At 45.8% G+C, this 25,467-nt stretch overlaps 1 protein-coding gene across 3 annotated transcripts in view; it reads left to right on the top strand.

Annotated features, from left to right (window-relative positions):
• RAB6A (RAB6A, member RAS oncogene family) overlaps nt 1–21,668 on the top strand; it is a 69,625-nt gene extending 47,957 nt beyond the window's left edge. Inside the window, exons 4-8 of one of the 3 annotated variants that reach the window (XM_054204339.1) lie at nt 880–985; nt 2,868–2,979; nt 4,013–4,106; nt 13,975–14,041; nt 19,499–21,668. In XM_054204339.1, the coding sequence (XP_054060314.1) occupies nt 880–985; nt 2,868–2,979; nt 4,013–4,106; nt 13,975–14,041; nt 19,499–19,563 (444 nt within the window). In that variant the 3' untranslated portion in view covers nt 19,564–21,668. Of the gene's footprint in view, nt 1–707; nt 814–879; nt 986–2,867; nt 2,980–4,012; nt 4,107–13,974; nt 14,042–19,498 lie in introns of all 3 variants that reach the window. The other 2 variants (XM_054204329.1, XM_054204348.1) reach the window with 2 other exon arrangements.
• Nucleotides 21,669–25,467: the final 3,799 nt, after the last annotated feature.

Genomic DNA, 25,467 nt, shown 5'->3' with positions numbered 1-25,467 from the left:
ATTGCATTGAAAGTGCTGGAGTGGTGGGATGTTTTTTCCATAGCAGAACTGGCCCTTGTGCATCTTGCCATACATGTTGCTTTTAGTATATCTTGCCTTTTCTTTCAGAACCTTGGTGGTAAGAGACGTTCAACCTCGTCTGGGTGCATGCCACTTTGCAGTGTGGCTAAGGCTTAAATATAGATAATAACTAGCATTTTATACTCCTTGAAAAATTCACATGAGTAGCTTTTCCAGGGCTCTGACAGCAGCTGAAGGCTCTTCCTTTAGAAATATGATGTGTGGTCAGATTCTTCCGCCAGCAACCGTCCTCCAGGCTGCTGGAGGTTACACGCGTGAGTCCTGAGGAAGGATAGCAGCAGAGCATGAAAACCTTGTGTAGGCAGAACTGCAGGTGAACATTTGCCTTGTTTGTCCTCTCAGTTGGAAAGCCGAGCCATTCTGTTTCTCCCCTTTCGGAAGGAAAACATTTTTTAAAAAGCAAAGACAGCAGAAAGCCAAGATAGGTGCACATATACCAGTTCGGCTACTGCTAGCGCTTGGGAGAGATTGCTGCAAAGGAGGAGACAGTATGCTGCTGCTCCCAGTCCCCAGTCATCTCCTGCATGAGTTTATAATTTTTATTTAGCTTTTTTCAAACGGTAAAATTTATTTACTCTTTTATTTTTAGTGGCAGTTTGGCTTTTTTAATTTTCTCCCACCCACAGATCAGGTTGCAGCTGTGGGATACTGCGGGTCAGGAACGTTTCCGTAGCCTCATTCCCAGTTACATCCGTGACTCTGCTGCTGCTGTAGTAGTTTACGATATCACAAGTAGGTATATTGCACTGGGTTTGACCTTTTTCTTATTTTTCTTGCTTGTTTGACTGATTTTGTTAGGTACGGTTGCAATTATGGGACACAGCAGGTCAAGAACGGTTCAGGAGCTTGATTCCTAGCTACATTCGTGACTCCACTGTTGCAGTTGTTGTTTATGATATCACAAGTGAGTGGGGGGAATTCTGCATTTCTAATACTCTGCCCCTTTCATCCTTTAGCCTAGCTTTGCATGTCCTATCACAGTCATCTGCTTGTTCTTCATTCTGGCATGGAAAAAATTATGTTTTCTTTTATTGTAGTCAAGTTTTAAGCTAGCCACCTGATCGCTGCTGTTGTAATGTATGATCTGTTTTACAAACGACATCATTTTGTAACCCTTTTCTGTTGCATTCTCCTGAAGCCTTGAGTCCTGGCTGGTCTTGTTGCACTTTACCCTCTTTCATCTGCTTTTTCGATCGTAATATCACCTATGACTTTTGGTCTCAAACACCTGAATCATGTTCATAGATATCTGAATTCTGCAATTAGAGACTTTGCACTGGTAGCTGTAGCTTGCTTCACTCCATTTGCCCTCCCCCCCAAAAAAATATCTGGGCATGGGCTGGGGGGAAAATGCATTAACATCACATTTTCATTTGAATCAGTCACTTTCACATTTTGCAATATGTAAAACTTACTACTAAGCCCTTATCCTTTAACAATTGCTCTTTCATTTCTTACTAAGGTATGTACATTTTTGTGAACTAAAATATTAGTGCTTTTTCAACCCTTCTCCTTCTGTCCCTCCCCTCAGTCCAGAGACCCCTAACTTACTAGCTTTCTGTATTTACAAAGAATAGAAATGTTGTTTTAGGAGAACTAAACCTTCAGACACTTCGAGTTTTAAAGCGGAATTGACTGAGAGCCATGGCCTAATTCTATACAAATGCAAAAGCTCTCTCGTCCTTTGATTTATAAATACTAGAAGATAATAGCGGGAATATGGGATTTACCTATAAAAGCTTTAATTGTTAAAAATTGCACTTTCATTTGAGCTAAAATTATAGATTAGCTGTGAACTTCGAAATTTTTTTACTGACCTAGCAAATTCAATATTACCAAGTAGTAAAGAGAAGAATTAAGACGCTGGCAAGTGATCAAGTCTTGACTGTCTAGCGTACGATATATTACTATGCAGTAAAAGCCATTAAAAAAAATCAATACTTGTCAAGAACTGCTGCAGAATCCCCCCCCTTTTTTAAGTAGCGCAAACTACTTTGGCAACTCAGATGCTTTTTGTGTAGTAAATGCTGAGCTCCATGGCAGCTTCTATACAAGTTGGTTTTCTTAGGGAATGCAACTTTTCAAACAACATACTGTCTCATTAGATCAGGGTAGCTTCCTGAAATTCTTATCTTGCCGCTTTTAGGGATGTATCATTAAGAAAAAGTGGCTGTGGTTAGGGTAAATTTGTTATTTCTGGTTCTATGCTTATGATTTGGAAATTATTTTGAACTCGCTGTTCAATGATACAAGAGTTGCTACTATGTTGTATAACCCTGATATTTCCTAGAGAAAATCCTAAACCTAGCAAGTAAAAATTAAGCTGTACAACATGTGTAGCTGGTATTAAGTATTTTTGAGAAGCAAAGAAACAGTAGGAAACTCTTGCTGCAGGGGCACGAGTCATGAGCAGTGTAGAATGGAATATCACATTAATCCCCATTCTCTATATAAAATATTTTGTATTGAACTAAAAAAAAAAAGGGAACTGGTGTAAAACACAGTGATAAGACTTCTTGTTTTAGACGCTGTCAAAACCAAATTATAGATGGACTCAGTTCACTCCCTGGCTCTGAATTCACCTGTAATGAAGTTTTCTTAAGTTAGTGCCAAAGTTTTCGTATACTTCAGTGTGGGAGGCTTAGGGTTTCGCTTGCTGATTCTTCATCACCCTATTATGCCAATTCCAGAGAATATGAAGCTTTTATTTGAGACTTACAGATGTATTTACCAGTGACCTGTGAAGAATACCTGCAGTGATAATCCTCTCCACTGTTCTCTGTTAGATGTAAACTCGTTCCAGCAAACAACAAAATGGATTGATGATGTCAGAACGGAAAGGGGCAGTGATGTCATCATTATGCTGGTGGGAAATAAAACAGATCTAGCAGATAAGAGGTATGGAGGAATAACTCATCTTTCAAATGCTTTTCTTAATCTGCTGCTGTTTTCTCCTAGACAACTATTTTAAAAAGAACATTTTTTTTTTTTCCCCCAAATGATCAGGTTTGTTTTAACTATGCTGGAGATGGCAGTGACTAGAGAAATCTCAATTTTAAAACTTCTTTCATTTGATTAAGCACAAGTTTCCAGCACGGTGCTTTGAATGAGTTGAGAAACTGTCACCGACTTGTTCAGATGTCAGGAGAGAATGGAGTGTCAACTGCAACCTGCATCAGTGAATGAATAAGCTAAAATTATTACAAATGTTCATGCTTAATAGATTGGCTCGGATAAAAATGATAGGTGTAAGTAATCTTCCCTTTTAAAATGCTTCAGAGTTGGCAAACTTAAATATTTTTATTAGAAGTTGTGCATCTTCAGGTTTTGTTGCATTGTGTACTCTGCTTATGCTGGATTTATGGTATTCTTAACACTAATAAGTAAAAAGCCACAAAGGTAAAACAAAAGCATGAAAGGGAAGTATTCTGGATTTGATTGAAATCCCCATTTCCTCAGAATAACTACACTAATAGACCCTTAACTTCAGATTTATAACATCCTATTAAGAATTGTTTATGCACACATGAGCCCCTTATGTGTGCTCGGTCCTTTGTTAAAATAGTTTAGTAGGCTGCGAGTTGACAGTTGTTATTGGGTATTAAAATCTATGGATTGATAATTGTTCAGACATAAAAGCACAGCTTCCAGGGCAGGGATTTGGAAGAGTCTAGTTGGCCCACATACCACTTCCACTGGAAAGCTGAGTTCTAGGTTGGGAGCCAGGCATGCCACAGAAGGCCACCTGATACGATGAAATGGTGATACTTGTCTACAGCTGTGCTCAGCGTGTGGCATCAGTATGCAGGAAAAAAACCATGAAATGCTTTCAGAACTGTAACGGAGCTGTCACCTCCTTAGGTTGAAGATGAAAATCTTAATTTTCAAGGTGTTTGTCTGGCTTTTTTCCTAATTCTGTTATCTTCCCCAGACAAGTGTCCATTGAGGAAGGAGAAAGAAAAGCCAAAGAGCTGAATGTAATGTTCATTGAAACTAGTGCAAAAGCAGGATACAATGTAAAACAGGTGAGTGATGTGTTGGCTGCAGCCAGCCCTGATTCTACTTCTTTTAGTGCTCTGTTGTGGAAGTAAGACTTCCCTGGACACCGGGAAGCCTTTGCAAAGGGTTCAGAGGGACATTTGTAGTCTGTGTGCATCTCGGAGTCAACTTGTTGGCTGAGGTTCAGAAGCATCCCTGACCTGGCAGCAAATGACTTGGAAATTCTCTAGAAAAGAGGAATTATTTAAGAAGCTTTGTTGGGTACAGGATCATACCTTTCTGGATTCTTGATAATCCAGATTTAGTGTTTAGATTGAAGGGATTAAGGTATAAACCAGAAAATTGGGGTAACAGAGGTCTGAGGACTGTTTGTGATACCGATTCAGTGGATGATGGTGTGGGCAAACCAGTCAAGGAGCGATGTGGTGGCTTAAAATGCTTCCAGTGTAAAGTGGGACAGTGTAAACTGGTGTTCCCACTCTGGAAGGCACTGAAAGTGTGAGCAAACGTTCTTGGACAGCCTAAGCTATTTATTTCTGGTAGGTGACGAGTTGCTTTTGAATCGGGGAAAACAGTGAAATGTCTTTTGAGCTGATGCAACTGCAACGAAATTAGGTTTTATGTTGTGAGTGGGGGCTCTTTAAATTCTGACCTGCTAGATGAAGCTTTAGCGCTTGGGTTAATGAAGATAAATCACTTGGCAAGCAGTGAACTGGTGAAAGTAGTAAACACTGCGGAACTGATCTGGTGTTTGCATGAAAGAAATTTTGTTTAAGTTTATTAGTTATGGAAGCAAATATGCTTCCCAGCAGATCACGAATAGAGAGCTAGAGCTGCACATCCCCATCAACTCGGTGCCTAATGGGATACTGCTTTTTCATTGATCTAGCAGTTTCTCATATGGACTTGTGACTTGCTGAAGCACTTGGCAGCTGGTCTTATGGTAGGAGAAAAAGCAGTAGTGCAAGATGTAGAAGACATTCATTCTTGGGTGTCTCCACAGGGCAAGCGCACGCGCACACATATGTGTATGTATATAATCACATGTACATTTTATATAGAGAGTAACACAAATATTTTGTATGCAGAATTGTATCAGGAGTCGCTAAAACAGGGTTATACATGACTTTGTATGTTATAGACGGGACTAAAGGGTCTATTATTAAAATATCCCTTGACTTTGTATATTAGTAGCAAAATTATTCCCTATATAATGGAATAATTAGATGTGTTAACTTAGCACTGCCTTTCAGTGCATTAGCAAGCATAAAAGTGTTCAGTTCCGAAGTCCACCAATTATCCTGCCACAACACGGAGGCTGGCTTGTAATTAAGGCTTGGATTCCGTGCGGGAATCCTTAATGTTTGCTTAGAGTAAGGGGTGTGCACTTGAGAGCAGTTGCCTCACAGAGAGGAATGATGATGATGATGAAGCTCTATCTACTCCCTCTTGCCTTGAGGGAGTTGCTGTGCAGCTGACACGTTTCCAGACGTCCGTGTCCAAGCCTGTAAGGTACCTTGTGGCTTCCAGGGCCAGCTGGAGCCCTGATGATTTGGGATGTAAGTAGGAAAAATCTCGTATGGTATGCCTGTAGTCCATTTTGGCATAAGATACTGTCATTTAATAAAACACGTGCTTTGTAAAGCTACCGCAGCCCTCGTCACGAAGGATGGTAGCTCCATTTAGTACATTATGAAGGGAGCAAACGTTGCCTTTTTGTATTTTATGCTGAAGCTGTTCAGGGATTGTACTAATGAGATTGTCAGAGCATAAAGCCATTTCTGTAGCCGTAGCCTCACTTGCATGCTCTCTAGAGAAAATTCTTAGTTGTGTAATAGAGGTCTAGATAAATTACGCCTCTGATTTTAATTGCCAGGTAACATGCCGTAAGACTACTTCTGTGGGAAAATAGGTTTGGTAATAAAAAGTGGTGGTGAGAACCTGGGGGCTGGTTCTCTCTGTGTTAAATGGAAGATTTGCTGTTCCGAGACATAATTCTTGTTCTTCACTAACATCAATAAACAGTAATATCTAAAAAACTTAGGGCTGTTACGTGTCACTGCGTCGTAATCCGAGTGGGTAATTCATGTAGGGTGGGGTCTTGTCAGAATTGGCCAAGAGGAAAGATTTTAAGTGACTTCATTCTCTGTGTAAAATATCAAAATGAAAGACAGGAGTGGTTATTCAAAAAGAACTAAAAATGGATTTTTCTTCTGAGTTTTGATCCTTGTGTTGCAGGTGTGGACTGGGATTTTCAGAAGCTTCAAAGCTATTCTATACTGCAGAATATTTGAAACTCTCATTTTTATTAGTTTAATAAGTAGTAGTTGAAACAATTCTCAAAGGATAAGATTTTTAATACCACTAGTTATCTAGTACTCTGTTTTCTTTGCAGCGTCTCTATTGAATGGTATGAACTTATTTTCCTAACTCGTCAATAAAATTCTTCCCCAATGAAATGGGAAAGTGTATGGGTACAACTGCAGAATGGATATCCTTCCCATAACCCATATAAAAGCTTTTTTTAATAAGTCAAATGCAAATTTGACCTTCCCATAACTGATCACTTCTGTCCGTAATATATTCTGATTCTGCAGAACAGTTACTGTCCAAGTTAATTCTCATAGAGGATTTTTAATTCAAGTTGTCAAATTATTTGATACAAAGTCCATACTTTAACTACATATAATGAAACACATTTATGTAAAAACTAAGATCACCTAGTGCTGGATAATAAATACTAACGTAAAGGTGAATTTTCGAACAGTGACTGGTCAGTGGGTTGTCCACTGGGGTATAGGTTCAGATTTAGCAATTGCCATGCAGCTTTGCTTCTGCGTATGACTGTAATGTGTAGATTAGAGAATATGAACTGTTTTGGTTTGGGGTTTTTTTGTTGGTTTGGTTTTTTTTTTTCCTTCCACGTAAAGCTCTGCCCTCCCAGTATTAAAACTTCTCAGATTGTCAGTGCTTTGCTTGGCAGCCTTGAGCAGTTCAGAAAAGCTGACAAAATGCTGTTGTTCCCCTGCTGTCCTCTCTTCTCAGCACAAAATCTGTCGATCGAAGTCCTGTGCCCTGGGTTAAAGGTAGGGAATGGCACAAGTTAATGCAGAAGTAGAATTGGGATGAAGTTGAGCCCTTGGTCCTCCATCATTGGCTTCTTTGCATTTCCATCCCTTTCACATTAAGGTTTTGGTTTCTTTGTGGCGTTCGGTGTAACATCTTGATGTTACCAATTCCAGAGCGAGGTCTGTTTTTTACTAATGCCTCAGGTATGATCCACCATACCTTCCTTGCTTTCTTTCCATCCTCTCTTTCAGGTCAGAGCTGTGAATTCCAGTGTCACTGTTGTGCAGGCAAGTCCTGGAGACATGACTTGCGACCCTCACTGTCCTGGGTCTGACTGCCGGGCAGGGTTAGCAGGAGCAGAGGCGGCCATTCCAGCAGCTTGGGAGATGCCGTGGAGCACTAGCCAGAACACTGCCCTCGTTCCAGGCTTGGTCAGACATTGAAGGATAATGTCATCTCATGGGTGATGCATCTTAGAACCAGAGAACCATAGAATTGCCTAGGTTGAAGGGGACCTTTCAGGTCATCGAGTCCAACCATCAACCCAACACTGACAAAACCACCACAACCCCATGTCCCTCAGCACCACGTCTGCCCGGCTTTTAAATCGCTCTGGGGATGGCGACTCCACCACTGCCCTGGGCAGCCTCTTCCAATGCTTGACAACCCTTTCGGTGAATAATTTTTCCTAATATCCATCCTAAACCTCCCCTGGTGCAACTTGAGGCCATTTCCTCTTGTCCCATGGCCTGTTCCTTGGTAGAAGAGCCCGACCCCCCCTGGCTACCCCCTCCTTTCAGGGAGTTGCAGAGAGCGAGAAGGTCTCCCCTCAGCCTCCTTTTCTCCAGGCTGAACACCCCCAGCTCCCTCAGCCGCTCCTCACCAGACTTGTGCTCCAGACCCCTCACCAGCTCCGGTGCCCTTCTCTGGACACGCTCCAGCACCTCAATGGCTTTTTTTGTGGTGAGGGGCCCAAAACTGGACACAGCACTCGAGGTGGGGCCTCACCAGTGCCGAGGACAGGGGGATCATCACTTCCCTAGTCCTACTCACCACACTAGTGCTAATCTTAGTGCTGTTTGTGTTGGTCTAAGCACTCGGGTTCTCCAAGGGATGCTGTCCGCAAGGCTTCAGAATCAGTGTTTGCCCTACTAAGGATATGGGAAAAGCTTCATTTCTTGTCCTGCTCCGGGAGAGTAATGGCTAAGACTTTTTCACCTCCTCAGCCTTGTCGCTTGTTTGCTGGCTGTCAGTGGGAAGCCAGGATCCTTTTGACCTTGTGTGCTACTTTTAGCTTCTTGTTCATCCTTTTCTGCTGGAAGGCAGCACTGATAAGAGGAGAGGGCACTGCCTTCGGCTCTGTGCTCGCTGTAGCTATCCTGCAAACCGAGTGCCTGGCTTTATAGGGTGACTGCAGATGGTGAGTTGCACCATACTTCAAACAGCCTGTATTTCAATGCCAGGATCTTCTACCAACAAAGAAATAGAGGGGGACATACTGCCGGCAGGCTTTTTTTTGCCATTCCCCTGTGACGTGAAAAGGGGACAGCTCCGAAGACGGCACCTCAGCTAACACGGTTCTGGGGACTGAGGTGGAAGCGAGCAACCTGTGGCTTGATTTAGGGGCTCGGAGGTAGATCTCCATGTAGCCACTGCAGAGAAGTACAGAGGATTTGCAGCCCTTGTGTGTGCTAGCTGAAACCTGGACATGCAGGCTTTCATTTTATGACTTCTCTGGCATTTCTTTTCCCCAGAGACTGATCTGATGAGCTGCTGGGGGAAGCCTCATCTATTCTAGTTGCACGCTGTCAAACTAGGTTTCAACGTACAGCTGCTGCGTACTGTTGGATCTGCTAAGGTAGAGCTGTCTCCAGTCACCAGGGTCCTATATACTTACTGTTCCTTCTGGCTTTGGGGAGAGGGTGTTGCAGGAAAAAATGAGTGGCTGATATTACGGAATAAAAATGGTGATTGCATTATTCTGGGGTTAATTCATGCAATAGAGGGGGAGAAAAAATGTCTTTTGGATCCTGCGAGTTTCAGCAAAGACTGATTGCCAGGGGAGCCTTAAGACTGAGAAGTAGATAACTTGCTTCATTTAATGCAGAGAATTGTAGTCTCTGATTCATTTTATTTGTCAGCCCTGAATAAGCTTTAAAAGACCTTGAGATTCATGCTCTATCTCGGCAGTCTGTATTTCAGGGAATCTTATTGTTAGTCTGTGGATTTCATGCCCAGAATATGTCAGGGTTCATTTTGCTGTCTTGTAGAAAGAGAGGGGAGGGAGAGCCCTGAAGACCTCCTTGCAGCAGTACCTGGCACACTTCACGTTTGCTCTCAAAGAGCCACAGGCTGAATATACGGTACTTGGCAGAAAAACTTTCTCACGCTAGTAGCTAAAGGACCGTGGCCCCTCGAATAACCCTGTTTTCACAGAGCTGGCTGCATCTAGCAGCTTGGCTCTTTCTCCCATCTTTTGATTTTTGTCTATCTGATGGGCAAGAATTATTCTTGGAGTTGCGCTGCTCTCCTCGGAGAATGAGAATTAGGGAAACATTTTTGTTTGCTTTGCATTGGGGAACAGGTTTCCTGGTTGGCTTTTCCATCTGGACGGTGATCCTCCTTGTCCTTTCCATATTGCTGCCGGAGTGTTACAGTGAAAACTGTTTCATGCCTACGGTGACAATGATCTGTTGGGGATTTATTGGCTAGAGCGGTAGGAAAGGCACAGTTTGGCAAATGAGTTGAAACTAACGGCGAGAGACGAGGGATTTTTTTTTAGAGTTTAATCAGGAAGGAGATTGCAGGGTTGAATGTTGAAAGAGACTTTGTGTGGCTCAGTCTTTCAGACGGCTGCGTTTAACTCCTGCCTTGGGAAAAAAAAGTCCTGAATGCTCACCAGTATGTGTGGTTTTTATGCGCACACACATGCACAACTATATATACATATTTCTGTGTGTATATATACACTATATTATCTATGCATATATATGTGTGCAACTGCCTGTGACTTTTTTCCTTGAGATAAGACTGCTGGCTTGGGTCCTGATGGCACCGCGCAGCAGTAAGGTCCCTGTGTAGAATGCTGCTTTCTAACCATCATGAAGTTTCCCTAATTGGATTTGTTCACATATGCTGTGGCTGATAAGCAGAAGGTTAATAAGAAAGAAACTTGATTTTCTTAGTTGCCAAATTCCTTTTTTTAGTCAAATAATTTAGAGGAGACATACCGCTAAAGGCATAATTTTATTCCCGGTCTTAATGTAAAGAAAGGATTACTGTATTTTAAACACTTAGCCTTTCTGTCAGCAGCTTGGTTTAAATGCAGTAATTCCAGTTGGTTCCCATCAGCTGAGGTTTTTTTTAAGACTCCCCACCCCCTCCCCTCTATAAGTGCATCCCTCACTTTCTACACGTTGCACAAGGGGTAAATAAATAGCAATGCCACCGTTTAAAACAGGGGTTTTTGTGTAATGCTGTTTCCACCTAGGATCTCAAAGCACATGGCGTCAGCAAAGAGCTCTATGAGGTGATGTATTTCCTTCTTTCTAGCAGAGCAACGATGTCAAGCGAGCATCCTAATGCAGGCACCATCTGGTAGGGTTGTGCCAAGCCCTCTCCGTTGCGCACCCATCCTTAAAACTGATGGGAGGGAATTTTTTCCCGCAAAACTTCTGTATCAAGAGCTGGATCAAAATTACTCTAATATTCTTCTGCAGAATATGAGCAAAAAAAGCAGCGTACTGGAAGGGTAGGTAAGCTGATTTGCTCCACTCTCTACCTCTAATGTATCACTTGTATATCAGCAGGAAAGTGTGTGTTGGAAGGCCAAGAGGTTTACCAGACCTTCCCCTGCAGAGCTAATGGGGATAGATGTAGCTATGCGGTGATGTGCCAGAGAGGAGCAGAATTTACCGTGTAATCTGTTTCTGCATTGACAACACACCAGTACGCTTCTGAAAGCAAATTATAGATGGTATTTGAATATTTTGCAACGCAGCCTGGTGGCTGTCCAGTAAGCCTTTATTTTTTTCCCAGAAGTCACAAAGCTGTTTTCTTTCATAAAATTGAAGTTGAGATCCGTTAATCAACCTGTGAAAGCTCACTGAATATTGAACATTTTGAGAGTAGAAGCAAGTTCAGGGACAAAGCTCAGTAACAAAGGAGAGGTAGAACCGTCTGTACCTAAACGAGATCGAGTTGGGAAGTTTATTGAAGACTGTTAAAGGCAAAGGAAGTATTGAGCCTGCAAAGCGCTTGTGGATTCAAATACAGGACTAAAACTTCTAAGGCTTCCAGAGGAAGATGAGATTGAACCTCAATTACTTCATTGATCATCTCCAAGATGCCAAAAAACCTTATAATGAATAATCTAGTTCTGTACTGAGTGAATGAAAAGCCTTTTGACAAGTATTAAGCTAAGAAGGTTGGCAGTGCTGTCCTTGTGTGTGATTGGAATGACAAGGGAAAATAATGCTGACCACGAGGATGTGTTGGGAGATTGCTCTGAAAGTTTGCAGCTTCTTTCCTCTCCCCCATTTCATTCTCGTGAGACAAAGTGCTCATGTCTGACTAGTTTTAAAATGCTTGGAAAATTATAATCACATTGCTTTCTCAAGCAGAATTAAGAGTGAAGAGTGGTGGTGAGATGAGGAGTGCAGATACGGTAACAAGAAGTGGTGAGCTCAATTGATAGGACATTTTTTGTACAAGGAGGCTCAGGATAATGACACGGGTTATAGAAACTTAGAGGAGGATACTAAGCCTTTTTTCTTTTAGCTAAAATCAGTGAGGTGCGTCAAGCACTGGCTTCCCAGGCCCGTATCCTTGTCTCAGTCTAGATTTCAGCAGATGCCCGCAAAGTGGTGTTGCTGTTAGTGAAAAAGGGGTGAGGATGGTGGGGATGGTTTCTCCAGTGGTTATGAGGGAGATGACGGGAATGGTAAAGGAAAGCAGCTTTGCTGCCTTCTACCTGTTGGGTTTTCCTCTCATCACTTAGCAGCTTCTTCAGTCAGAAACAAACAGTGGTGACAGCAAAGGTCAGACACCAGCGAGTACAGTGTCTTTGTGCTCCTGCACTCCGGAGGTCACAGCCGCACCCGAGAGACCTGGGGGCTTGTTCCTGATTAGCTTGGAGGGTACTTGTCAAGCCGACAAAGTCGTCTTAGTGACTTCCCAGCATCATTTGGACGCTCAGGGCCAAATTTGCGAAAGCACTTGGGCCCTGATCTGCAAAGCTGTTCAGGTGCCTACGTTCATAATATAAACAGTCTGACAGTGGCTTGGCTCAGTTTTCTGTGGAAAGTGGGTCACTGGGAATAAGTGGTTTAACTTTGGGTCATTTGAGGAGAGGACTGAAATAATGTGCGATATTGTCAGTTTGACACATTAAGGCTGACGTCAGGCTTGCACCAGGCGTTTCAGGACTCCCGAGCTGCTGGCGGGCCCACAGTGGGGTGATTTTAACTCACTGATGGATGGAGATGTTGAGCGCTTGGAAACACAACATCTGTAATGGTGCAAAAATATGAATGCAGTGTTATGTCAGATGTTTGTATCTGGTTGCATGCTGAGCACATCAGCATGGGATCAAAACTGTACTAGGGCTGTTCTTCAAAGGTAAGAAACAATTAGGTAGTCATTTCATAACCCTGATGAATAGTAAAGGTGCTATTTATCCTTCTGTCCATCTGATCTTTCCTGTCCTCCCTTCCTGCTGCGCACACACTTACCAAGGCACATGAGGAAGAGACCGTTACGGTTGAAACTTGTGTAGTTCCTACCAACTGAGCATGGCAGCTTCTCGGAGAAATCACACTCAGCTGAAGGACAGGAACTGTCTGTTCCTGTGCAGGAGAAGACAGACTATTGTGGGCTCAGGAAATTCAAGTGAATTCTCATGCATTAATAGTGGGTTAATCTTGTATGCTCCTTGCCCAGAGGACTGGGGAGAAGCCGTGTGGTGGCAACCACAAGTCTGAGCCTTGTGGGCAAAGGTAGGAAATGCAGGAGAGGGATTTGGTCCCATTCAGTCTTACCTCTCAACCTCCTTCAAGTGGAATAAAAAACTAGGAGAGAGTTTGGAGCTAAGACCTTGCTGGGAAACTGGAGACAGTGTCCAAATGAGAGGTAGATTTGGGATTGCAAGTGCCCTTGACACATGTTCCTGTTCTGTGTTTTATACCCTGAATGTGGACATACGATAATGATGGAGTGGGTACCAAAAGTTGAGAGCATTCAGAAAAGGATTGGGCAAATTCCCGAAAGATAGATTCTTTGTCTAGTTCATAAGGGACCCTGAGCCCCAGATATGGTCAAGGCTGGAAGAAGATGCCCAGGGGATGTCATTACGCACATCCCCTTTTATGATGCTGTTCTGCGTGTGCCAGCTTGGCCAATATTGGTGACAGGTGTTGTGTTTGACTTCATCAGTGTGTCCGTGTAACCATCAGTGCTCCTGTGTAACTAATACTCTGTGGAGGTGGGAAGGTCGAGTTCCCACCTGCTGGGGGGAAGCTGTTGGGGTCTGTGGACATCTGTGGCAGATGTGAGGTGGGAACGCTGGATTCCAAACAGAGCATATTTGCGGAGAAGGTGATAGAAGGTTTGCTGCTTGTAGCCAGTAACATTTGATCTTCAATAACAACAAAAATGCGGTTTGCCATTTCCTGAGAATAAAGGTTATATTTGGTGTCAGGCTTTTTGGTGTAAGCAGTGTAAATAGTACTGAAGGATGTATCGAATCATTGTTTGAACTGTATCAACTGGGGTGCACTCTTTTAAAGTCCAATTGTTTTGATCTGTTCCCTGTGTGTTTTTTTGCAGCTTTTCCGACGCGTGGCAGCTGCCTTGCCTGGAATGGAAAGCACACAAGACAAAAGTAGAGAAGACAGTATCCTTTATGTATTTGTGCTGCGATTCAGTGGTGGCGAAGCGCTGCCAGGCATTACCGTGGACGAGGAAAATGCAGGCCCTGAATAACAAGGATGAAGAAGGAGGGAGTAATATCTCCTGCAGCCCCCGGTCAGCTTATGGACGTGCCAAAAAAAGGCCTGAGAGAGGGAATAGGGGCAAGTAACCTTTGAGCTTGAAGTACTGAGGTAGAAGGCTTGGTGGGATAGAAGGCTGGGACTATATTTCATATTAGGAAGAAATTTTTCACTATGAGGGTGGTGAGCCCCTGGCCCAGGTTGCCCAGAGAAGCTGTGGCTGCCCCATCCCTGGAGGGGTTCAAGGCCAGGTTGGATGAGGCTTGGAGCAACCTGGTCTGGTGGGAGGTGTCCCTGCCCAGGGCAGGGGGGTGGAACTAGATGACCTTTGAAGGTCCCTTCCAACCCAAACCATTCTATGATTCTATATGTCTATGAGTGTTAAGGGTGGAGGCCCCCACTGTAAAGCAGGGGAGGTAGGGGTGCTTAGGACTGTGAGGACAAGTGAATGAAAGCTGAAGGGAGGACAGCAGGAAGGTGCAGAAGGGTGCAAACAGATCCAGAAGGATTCTTCGCTTGGTGTTTGAGCAGGTTGGATGTGAGGAGGGAGGGGGAGGCTATGGAGCGGGATAAAACAGCTGCAAAGAGGCCTGAAAAGACCCTCTGTGGCTGTTGCAGATCTGACTTGTAGAATCCTGGAATAAGGTAGGATGGAAGGGACCTCTGTAGGTCCCTTCTCCAACCCTCCTGCTCAAAGCAGGGCTGACTACAAAATCAAGCCAGTTTCTCAGGGTTGTGTTCAGGGTAACTGCAGAAATCTCCAAGGACGTTGATCCCATAACTTCCCAGGACAGCCTGTTGCAGTGCTCGACCCCAGACAGCTCTGGGCTGGCATCTGAGTGGTGCGAGGGAGGAGAAGAATCAACTGAAGGGATCAGCCTTGGGGGAGGGAAAGGAGATGGCATGAGCAATGGAAAAGGGATAAAACTTTCTGCATAACAAGCAGTATGACTAAATCTGAATTGCTTGCTGGACCAGCTGAGTGTGTTTGGGGAGGGCAGGGAAGCCCTTGTAGGTGCTTTTGTGGGTGTCTTGTGACAGAAGGGTCTAGAGCACAGGTCTTGAGAGGAGCGGCTGAGGGAGCTGGGGGTGTTCAGCCTGGAGAAAAGGAGGCTGAGGGGAGACCTTCTCGCTCTCTACAACCCCCTGAAAGGAGGGGGTAGCCAGGGGGGGTCGGTCTCTTCTCCCAAGGAACAGGCCATGGGACAAGAGGAAACGGGCTCAAGTCGCACCAGGGGAGGTTTAGGATGGATATTAGGAAAAATTTCTTCCCTGAAAGGGTTGTCAAGCATTGGAAGAGGCTGCCCAGGGCAGTGGTGGAGTCGCCATCCCTGGAGGGATGTAAAACCCAGAACTCAGGTAGACATAGTGGTTAGAGATATGGTTTAGTGATGTTTTTTGTCAGAGTTAGGTTGGTGGTTGGACTCAATGATCTGAAAGGTCCCTTCCAACCGTGGCAATTCTATGATTCTAAATGGAAGAAGATAATATAATGAGAAGAAAACGTGGGAGTGGAAACACTGGCTATTGTGTAAAGGAGAATGGGTAAAAGAGACATTTTTAGGAATTGTTTAGAGGAAAGTCTGGATATTTTGTGCAAGGAAAAGTAGTCTTCAAAGTAGGAGTCAGCGTGGCAGAAACCAGCAGGAAGGTGTAGGGTAGAGAGAGGGTCTAGGGTGGGACAGAGTAGGACAAGTGGAGTGGAGACAGTGAAGTGGAAGAACTACTGAGAGCAACTTGGAGTCATTTGGAATGAGTGCATGGATTTATTAGAGTTGATGCGGAACTTCAAGAGTAGGAAAAATTTCTTCGCTGAAACGATTATCAAGCATTGGAACAGGCTGCCCAGGGAAGTGGTGGAATTGTCATCCCTGGAGGTATTTAAAAGCCAGGCAAACGTGGTGCTGAGGGACATGGGTTAGTGGTGGTTTTGGTGTCAGTGTTAGGTTGATGGTTGGACATGGTGATCTTAAAGGTCCCTTCCAATCTAGACAATTCTGTGATTCTAAAACTGCAGGAGTGGTGGTGGTTGCTCAGCATAGCTCTGAAGGTGAAAGAAGTTCTGTGATAACCGAGCAACTTCTTATGATCTCTGCTTCACCTGACTACCTGTTTCTGCTGGCTTGGATTAGAGAGGGAAGGTAGTGCAGAAGGTGGAGAGAGGGCTGCCTGCCTCTGGACATAGAAATCATGGGGGGAAGTCATGGTGGGTACTTCCAGGAGGGAGCCAAGAGGGGTTGCATTGCATCTTGATTGAAAGAGTTGACGAGATGCTAGAAGTGAGTGAGCTTTTTTGAGAAGAGGAACTTTTTCAGGGTGGTCAGGCTTTTTTGGAGCAGGGATCACAGAGCTGGCAGCTGGTAAATAGAGGAGAAACAGTGCTTTGGGGGAAGGGTGCGGCAGGAACTGTAGTAGGGGGACAAGCTTCGTGCTGAAACTACATCTGTAGAGCATCTTACTGCGTAGGGGAAAGGAGGATTCGGAAAGCTGTGGATTGCAACTGCTAAGGCACAAGCTTTGTGCCTTTCAGACTTGATTGATCAAAAATATTTCGTTACGCAGGTCATCAAAAGGTTAATGAACAACAGTCTTTATTAATAAGAGGATGGTGGCAGAATGCAAAGGCGCCGGCGGATGGGGCCGCGGTTTCCCTATCAGGGAGTTTGATCACTGGTCTCTAAATGGGAGTGCAATGAGGGCACTTTGGATTTGACTTCCTGCAGACTGCAGATAGCAGAAATCGCATACGATTGTCTCCCAGACAGCTACGCTGGGATTAATAATGGTGGGGGATTTTCCATAGGCTTTTTTGCAGAACATTGAGCGTTCAAGGATCTTGAGCTGCTCGTGCTCGACGATGAAGCTGGCAAGGCTCATTTCGAGGATCTCTGACTCTTAAATGCGTATCGAGGTTTCGATCAGCGAAAGAGACCAAATATTTGAGGTTTCCCTTTTTGTGTTTATTTTCTCCTAACCTCTGTAAATAGCAACTTCAACCCCCTAAAGAAATAAGTTGGAGGTACCAGCTGTGTGACCTATTTGTCTCCCTGTTAACTGATAAGAGAAATGCTTGAGACTCGTGAGGCGGGTTTGGGGATTAGTGCTCAAAGCTCCTCCTGTGAAAGGCTACGTAAGGGTTGTAGCTGTAGGGCTTCAGTTGGGAATTCGAGTGCCACAAAGGGAGCAGCTTATCGCAGGCTGGTTCAGAGCAGCAACCTCTCCAGCGACCTTGTGTTCTTGTTGGATATTAGCTGTCATTGCGAGGGGTAAGTTCAGGGAAGCGGCAGGGGGTTTGTTGTGGGGTGAGCGGAGCGGTTTAACGAGAGGAAGGATTGATGGGAGACTTCAGGATGGCATGTATGTTTCGAGCTGTGGGTGATGTAAGTACTCAGGGATAGCGATGCACATGGTGTGAGAAGGAAGTCCATGAGCCAGTTACGTGCCTTTGTGGCCAAGAAGGCCAATGATCTCCTGAGGGGCATTAAAAAGAGCATCCTCCCCCTCTGCGCTGCCCTGCCCTGGGGAGGCCACAGCTGGAGCACTGGGTCCAGTTCTGGGCTCCCCAGTTCCAGAAGGACAGGGAACTGCTGGAGAGAGTCCAGCGGAGGCTGCGGAGATGCGGAGGGGCTGGAGCATCTCTGTGCTGAGGAAAGGCTGAGAGCCCTGGGGCTGTTCAGCCTGGAGAAGAGCAGACCGAGAGGGGATCTCATCAATGCTCAGCAAGAGCTAAAGGGCAGGGGGCAAGAGGATGGGGCCAGACTCTTCTCAGTGGTGCCCGGGGACAGGACAAGGGGCAACGGGCACAAACCGGAACACGGGAAATTCCATCTCAACATGAGGAAAATCTTTCCTGTGAGGGTGGCAGAGCCCTGGCACAGGCTGCCCAGAGAGGTGGGGGAGTCTCCGTCTCTGGAGACATTCCAAACCCACCTGGATGCGTTCCTGTGCTACCTGCTCTGGGTGACCCTGCTCTGGCAGGGGGTTGGGCTGGATGGTCTCCAGAGGTCCCTTCCAACCCCTGCCATGCTGTGATGCTGTGAATGTCCTCGCTAGAATATGCTGCTGGGGGATTCTCTTAGCAGAGCATGTGCTGCATCTGTATTCAAGCCCAAAGAGGCTCTCACAGAATCACAGAATGATAGAGGTTGGAAGGGACCTCTGGAGATCATCTAGTCCAACCCCCTGCAAGAGAAGGGTCATCTGGAGCAGGTGTTCTCCTGTCTGCCTCAGAGCTGAGCGTGGACAGTGGCGTGAGAGGGAAGAACTTTCCAGTTGGCTGTGAAGTGTAGAGGAGCAGGAGTTAGAGAAGGAAGCGAGCTGGCCTTCTGTGGCTTCCTCCAGGCTCCTGCTGTCTCCAGGGCTTCTGTGTTCTTTGAGCCAGCAGGTAGAGCTTTGGTGCCCGCCAGCTGGAGGTTCCACCCTCAGTGCTGGGAGACTGAATTGAAACTGTGTGTTTCCAAGCTGTTACTGGTTCCCTCTGGAAACAGCGATTAGATCCTTCAGCATATACATCTTTAATTACCATAGCAATTGCCGTGGAACAAGAAGAGATCGCTGGGGAAGAGCAGAGTCAGGTTGGAGACAGACATTTGGGGTATGACATTGTTTCTGCTATGTGCTTAAGAACATGCCAATGCCAGGGTGAGAGGGGCTGCTGAGAAACCTGCATCTTGACTTTGGTTTGAAGCTGGTCTTTTTAAGAGCTTTTGAAAATACTTTTCACAGAATCACAGAATGGTTCAGGTAGGAAGGGACCTTAAAGATCATCCAGTTCCAACCCCCCTGCCCTGGGCAGGGACACCTCCCACTAGACCAGGTTGCTCCAAGCCTCATCCAGCCTGGCCTTGAACCCCTCCAGGGATGGGTCATCCACAACTTCCCTGGGCAACCTGTTCCAGTGCCTGACCACCCTCACAGCAAAGAATTTCTGCCTGATAGCCAATCTAAATCTCCCCTCTTTCAGTCTGAGGCCGTTACCCCGTGTCCTATCACTGCAGTCCCTGATCCAGAGTCCCTCCCCATCCTTCCTGTAGGCCCCCTTTAGGGACTGGAAGGCCACTATAAGGTCTCCGCGGAGCCTTCTCTTCTCCAGGGTGAACAACCCCAACTCTCTCAGCCTGTCCTCCCAGCAGCGGGGCTCCAGCCCTCTGATCATCTTTGTGGCCCTCCGCTGGATCCGTTCCAACAGGTCCACGTCCTTCTCGTGTTGAGGACTCCAGAGCTGGACACAGTACTCCAGGTGGGGTACTTTTCAAGTATTTTGGTGGGAAATACTGAACGGAAAACACCAGTCAAAATCCTGCCCCAGCTTGTAGGGAAACGGCGTTGGATATTTGTTCGCCTTAACTTATGTCTTCCAGTGATTGACATAAAACTGGAAAAGCCTCAAGAGCAGCCTGTCAGTGAAGGAGGCTGTTCCTGCTAATACCATGTGGCTTCTACCTTTCTCCAGAACATCACTGCTTTCCCTCCCTTTACTCTTCATTGACTGCAGTGTGAATATTGGCTTGAACCTTCCCCTTTCAGTAATAACGTATTGCAGTTCATCATCGCTGGCTGTCTCGTGGAGATGATCTATTAGCTTCACAAGCACACACACACACACACACAAAGAAAATGTCAGTGTCTTCATTATTTATAAGAAAAAAAAAAAAAGCCAAAATATTCCAGCATATTCTAGTTATAACTTTAAAAACAAACAAAAAAAAAGATAGGTACAATTTCTTAATATTTGTTCCTTTTTTAATATGTTATGATATTGCACTTTGAAATGATGGAAACTGAGTAAGTTTTGAATTGGACTTAGACGAGATGTGCGTGCAGAAGAATGCTTGCAAATCTTACCCATTTGATTTCTCTAACAAACTGGAAATGACTAGACAGCAGTCAGAAATGCAAGCAGAGGTGGCGTATGCTGAGGGTTTAAATGCTTATCCTTACAATAAAAAAAAAAATTAAAACCGAGCTCTTAATCTTTCGAGCAGAGATAGTCTGACTGGTTTTCAAACCCCCAAACGTTTTTGGAAACCGACCTTAGAGGGGGGGGTTTGACACCACGAAAGGCTACTGGATTTTTTAGTTCTTGCAGAGGCAACGTGAACACATTTCCAAGAAAGCATACGGAGAAATACAGAGTGTCTTTCTGAACGGGATGAATGGCTTCTGGAGGATTTGGGGGGGAAGGAAAGGGTGGGTGTGCATTAGCAAAACACTTGCAGGAAACAGGGAAATACCTTTCGAGTGCAAATGAGTTTTAAGAGTATTTTTTTTTTCCTTTTATGTAGAACACCAATGAAGTAAATTATTACTGCCCGAGAGATGGGAACGTAACGTTTTCAGCCGTTTGGAGGAGAAAGCGTTTTGCTTCTGGCTTTTTTTTAGGGGAAATCTTAAGTGAATTCAGGACCGGCACTAAAACCTGCCGAAGCGGATCGAAACCTTTTAAATTGGGCAGAAAGAGGAAAGAGCAGCCGGATTCACCAATGCTGGGCTCACAGGCCAGTTCCCGGCTGGGAGAGAGGGGGCGGCAGAAGGGGGAATCACACCCGCTTTTCCGTAGCGTTGGTCGTAGGTCGACTGGGGAAGGGGTGTTTACTTTGATCATACAGAAATCTAGTTGAGAGATCTTAGATGGAAAGGAAGGGAGTTTAATAGGACGGGAACCAACTTATGATTATGCAGATTTATGCCTTTATTTTTTAGCATTTTTTTTATGTTCAGTCTTCCAAGTTGGTTTAGTTTGGTTCACTAGAGCTGTATAGTTTGCTTAAATAACTAGTAATTTAGTTTTCTATTTAACTAGGCTTACAATTAACCAGTTTTCTTTGATATTTATTTCTTTGCTTAATTTTTTACTATTTTCAGTAATTATTTTTTTGTTCAGTTTTTGCTGAGGAATCCGTTTAGAGCTTTGCTGATGTTGCGAGATGTAGCTACCTGAGAAACACGGAATCGAACACACTAGAAGTGCACCCTTTTAATCTTTACTAGTCATTGTGAAGTTGCTGTGTAAGTTAATAAACACAATTGTAAATACATTGTTTGCTGGGCGAATATGGCTGAGTTACAGTGCAGGAAGGAATTCTTGAGTCTGTGTTGCGATTGCTACTTAAATGAACAATTGCAAGCAAATATTCAGGCTCCTCCTTTGTTCTCTTCTGCCCCTCTACCATCTAAAATAACCACCCGGGGAAGAGAAAGGGAATCGTCCTCACCACCACTTTCACCAGGAAACGGGCATAAAAGATTTGGGATTCTTCATTCCTGAAATGAATGCTAAACTCCTGCCCTGCCCTGGGTTTATAGCAACTCTGCACAACAATAACTTAAAGGCAGAATGAGATGTAAAGTGCTTTTATAATGCAATATTAAAAGCGAGTTTTTTTTGACGTGGCATGTCTTGAAATAAACATCAATGATATGTGACAAAGGATCATTCTTTATTTAAAAGAAACTCTTGGGGGGAAGGAAACCTGGCTGCTTTTCCTGTATTGTACCGTTCTTAACTGTGCAAAAATGGTTCATCTTGCAGCTTTTTCGTTTTGGCGTTGTTTATTTTTCCCTTTGGTTCTTCATGCAACTTACGTTGGTCATCATTTGACTGTTTTCCACAAGCACATAAGTTTTTTGGCTTCTGATATAACCAAACCTCTACCTTTCCCGTAGTTACAAGCTTTAAGCACTGGATTTGCAAGGAGCACGTCCGGGTTACGGCGGACGAGCAGCTCGGCTGCTTTTAATGGAAGCTGCTTGCGGAGAGCGGCTGCACGTCTGGGAGCAGGTTTGTGCAATGGGCCCCTTATAACTTGCTCTAAAAAAAAAAAAGAGGTCTAGAAAGGAGTGTGTCCACGAGCTCTGTGTTCAGCACAGCCCGGTGGTTGCAGGAACAACGACGAGTCATCAGTTGTTTGGCATTTATCCCCCAGGAGGGCCCTGAGGTCCACTCAGGACAGCCAGGTATGTTTAACATGTGTCCTTGCTGGTAGTCAGTGCTTAACGTGACTCCCAGGACTCGATCCTGTCCTAATCCCGGGTTTCCAGAGAAAAGACACTTCCAAAGTGAGCACAGGAGCAACACGGTCTTAATTTTGTTTGCACCATAATTCCTCGCGCCATCCGTCTGTCGAGTTTTAGGTTTTGGTTTTGATTTTTCGCTCCATCAACCTGGCCAGTAGAACCACGGGAACAGACTTTTTTAATGATGATTTTGTAAACAGTGAAGGTTTCTGCTCTGTTTCTTTTCTCCTCCCCACTCTGGCTTGATTGTTGTACAGTACATTACGCAGCTATTCCATTATTCACTTTTTGTCTTGATACAAGTAGTTGAAGAAATTGTATAAGGGGAAAAAGGTTCCTTTTCTTCATGTTGGAATGTCACTGGTACCTCAGCTCTGTTTGATAATATGAAACAACAACAACAACAACAACAACAAATCCTTAGCGCTTGAACTAAATAAATACCTGTCTCATTGGAAAGCTCTGGGTCTCTTCTCTACATATGTCCACCAGAACGCAGGTTCGTGGGGGTGCAAGGCATCAGGCTGCTGCTGCTTCTTGCTTGTGCTTTTTGTTTTTTGGGTTTGAAGTGCTGCAGGAGCCTTTTCGAAGGGCGAAAGTAAGCTTTTTTTTTTTTTTTTTGGATGGTGGAGGTGTGTGTTTACTGATCCTCCGGTTCTGTGCAGTGTCTCTGCTGTTGTTTCCAGCGATCGACGAGCGATATGGAGGACGGGTACAGAGAGCACGTCCTCTGCCTGCTGCAACCGTGCCTTTCTGGTCCTTTCTCGCTCTTGAAATCCAGCCGTTTCCTCCGTTCCCTTTTGCAAAGGTGATTTGGGCGTGTTGTGCGGCCTCCCCGCTGCCGGCTTCAGCTTCCCTGGGTGCTGCTCTGCGATACCCACTGAGCGGGGGGAGACCAACTCCACCTTCCTTGAGGAGGAGCCTCCTTAAGCCTCCATCTTGCTGGAGACAGCAGACGAGGGCTGCGGGGACGGGTAGGTGAGTACCAGTAACAGAGATGCTCATTAACAGAGTTATCCTTGTCTAGTGTTCTAGGGAAACGAACTGGTTTTGGTCTGGTAGCACCAGCAGCCTCACCTCTGTCGCTTGTGCAGGCTCTTCTGTATTAAAAGGACCGCCGATAAATTGGTCGTGAAGTTTGACAGGCAAGAAACTTGAACGTAGTCTCGTAGCTGTGGAGATGTGCTGGAATTAGCGATATGGGAACAGCCATATGTTCCCATAGGTGAGGCCAGGTGGGGACAGGTCACTGGAAAAGGCGTTTGTCACTGGGGGGAGCTTCTGTGCCTTGTACCTGGCACCTCCAGGTCCTGCCCTGGCTGGGAGCACACCCAGAGAGCTGCCCGAGGGCTTTGGGCAACGGGAGGGTGCGCCTGAAAACAACACGTTCAGCTCTCCAAAGTGGGTTTGGGATCAATCTGTTGGAGGGAGCAGAACTTAATGTAAGCAGGTTGTCTTCTGGGTAGCGCTGAAGCGTGTTGGTCTCAATTCCTCCGTGTTGCTCCCCGTTGCTGTTGATTTACTTTAATGCTGCTGTTGTACGTAGCCTTGGGGCTGTCACCTCAAACGCTGGTATCCCAGTTTCCCACCTGGATGGATTAAACTGGTGAGAAAAGAGGCTGCCTCTGGGCAAGGCATGGCCTGGGGCGTGGGAGGCTGGTCCCGGCCACTGGCTCATGGCTGCAGCGGGTCAAGCTCTCTGCTCCCAACCCTGCTGGTTTTTATTAGCTATAAAGTCAGCCAGCGAGTGTGTGGCTCGGATTAGAGGGTGCCTCATGCTGGTGTTTACTGATGGCTCCTTTGTCTGCTCCGCTGGGAGGACCAGCCCTGATTTTGCCGGGCTGGAGGAGCTGCAGCATCCTCGTGGCAGCGTCTGCAGAGCTGCTGCCGCAGCCGACGCCATCCTCTTGCTGCACACTAGACCGTGAGAGGGCTCTACCTGATGCAGCAGCACCTTTTTCCATGCTGGGCGTGTACCAGCCCCGAAAGGAAGATAAATGGGGGGTGGGCAGGCTGCTTCTCGCCGCGTTACCTGCGACGTGGCTGCGGCAGAGGCTGCCAACGCTCCTGCAGTTGGGAAAGCAGCTGCAAACACCCGAACCTCAAAACAGCCTCTCCCATCTGCGCTGCCGCCTCCTCTGCCGCTCTGTTCTTGCCTGAGCTGGGGTTTCCAGGCTTTCTGAGCTTGATTTTTCATCCATTTGCAAAAGGACCTATTTTTTTCCCCCCTTTTTTAACCACCTTTCCCTTCCCCACCCTGGTCTGAGTGTGTGCCGAAGTCGAACACGGCTTTTTATACGACATTCGGGATCCTCTTGTAGCGGCTGAACATAGCCGACTGCCCGGGCTGATGCCGTAACCGCCCGACTCAGGCGTGTCGGGAGTTAAACGCCGGCTGAATTGCAATGACATGAGCGGCTCTGCCGTTCCCTGGAGGATGAGGAGTAGGGCAGGGCTGAAGGCAGCTCAGCAGGGTGATGCTCCTGCTGCCCTGCTGGGTTCGGAGGGAGGAGGCTCTCTGCGACTGCTGTTTCCGAGTCGAATCTTCCAGGTTTGCCACCTGTTTCCGAGGTTTCGGGTATAAATTAAAGCCATTTCAAGTGTTTGCTGTCGGCCACCCAGAGAGCGCGTCTGGAATGAGGATTGTATTAAAGGCTTGATTAAAGTTCCCGCTAATTAAAGCGCTGAAACCGCTCTGTATCCCCGCCTGCGCAGCCAATAGGTCCATCCGCAGTGCTGCGTGTCCTCAGCTACAGGGTGTCAGAGGGAGAAAACGGTGTCTATTGTTGTTCCCGGTGCTGGCGGTGGACTCGGCACTGACCTTTCCCATGTTCATCCCAGCTCGGGAAGAGGATACAGGTGGAAATTTGAGGCTTGATCCTGACATTTGCCGAGGCGTCGCAGCCTGCTGTGCAGCAGCTTTATTTCCAGATAAATGGGTTTTGATCACAGTGAGGGTCAAGCCGCCTCCAGCCGATTTCTTTGCTGTGACATTCGGGGACTAAACTTGTAAGGCTCTTTGTGGGTATGATTGGACGTTAACTGCTGGTGCCTGGTCCTTCCTGCAGATCCCACCACGTGAGTCCTTGTTTCAGAGGGTTCTTTGAGTTGTTCTGGGCTTCGGCTGGTCTTTGGGACTTCGGCAGCTCTTGCCGCTGGGAGAGAGGGGTTGTGCAAGTCTGTATTTGAGTGTGAGTGGAGGGGGTCCACCCTAATCTCTGTTTCTTGGTGCTTTTTTTGTCCCTCTGGTCCTGTGCAGCGTCGGTCCCAGTCGGCACCGAAAACCCCTGGGAAGGCCCTCTGCTGTGGGTGA

Source organism: Rissa tridactyla, chromosome 1, assembly GCF_028500815.1.
Source record: "Rissa tridactyla isolate bRisTri1 chromosome 1, bRisTri1.patW.cur.20221130, whole genome shotgun sequence".
NCBI classification, from domain to species: Eukaryota; Metazoa; Chordata; class Aves; order Charadriiformes; family Laridae; genus Rissa; species Rissa tridactyla.
This window is presented reverse-complemented; position numbering and strand designations above follow the sequence as displayed.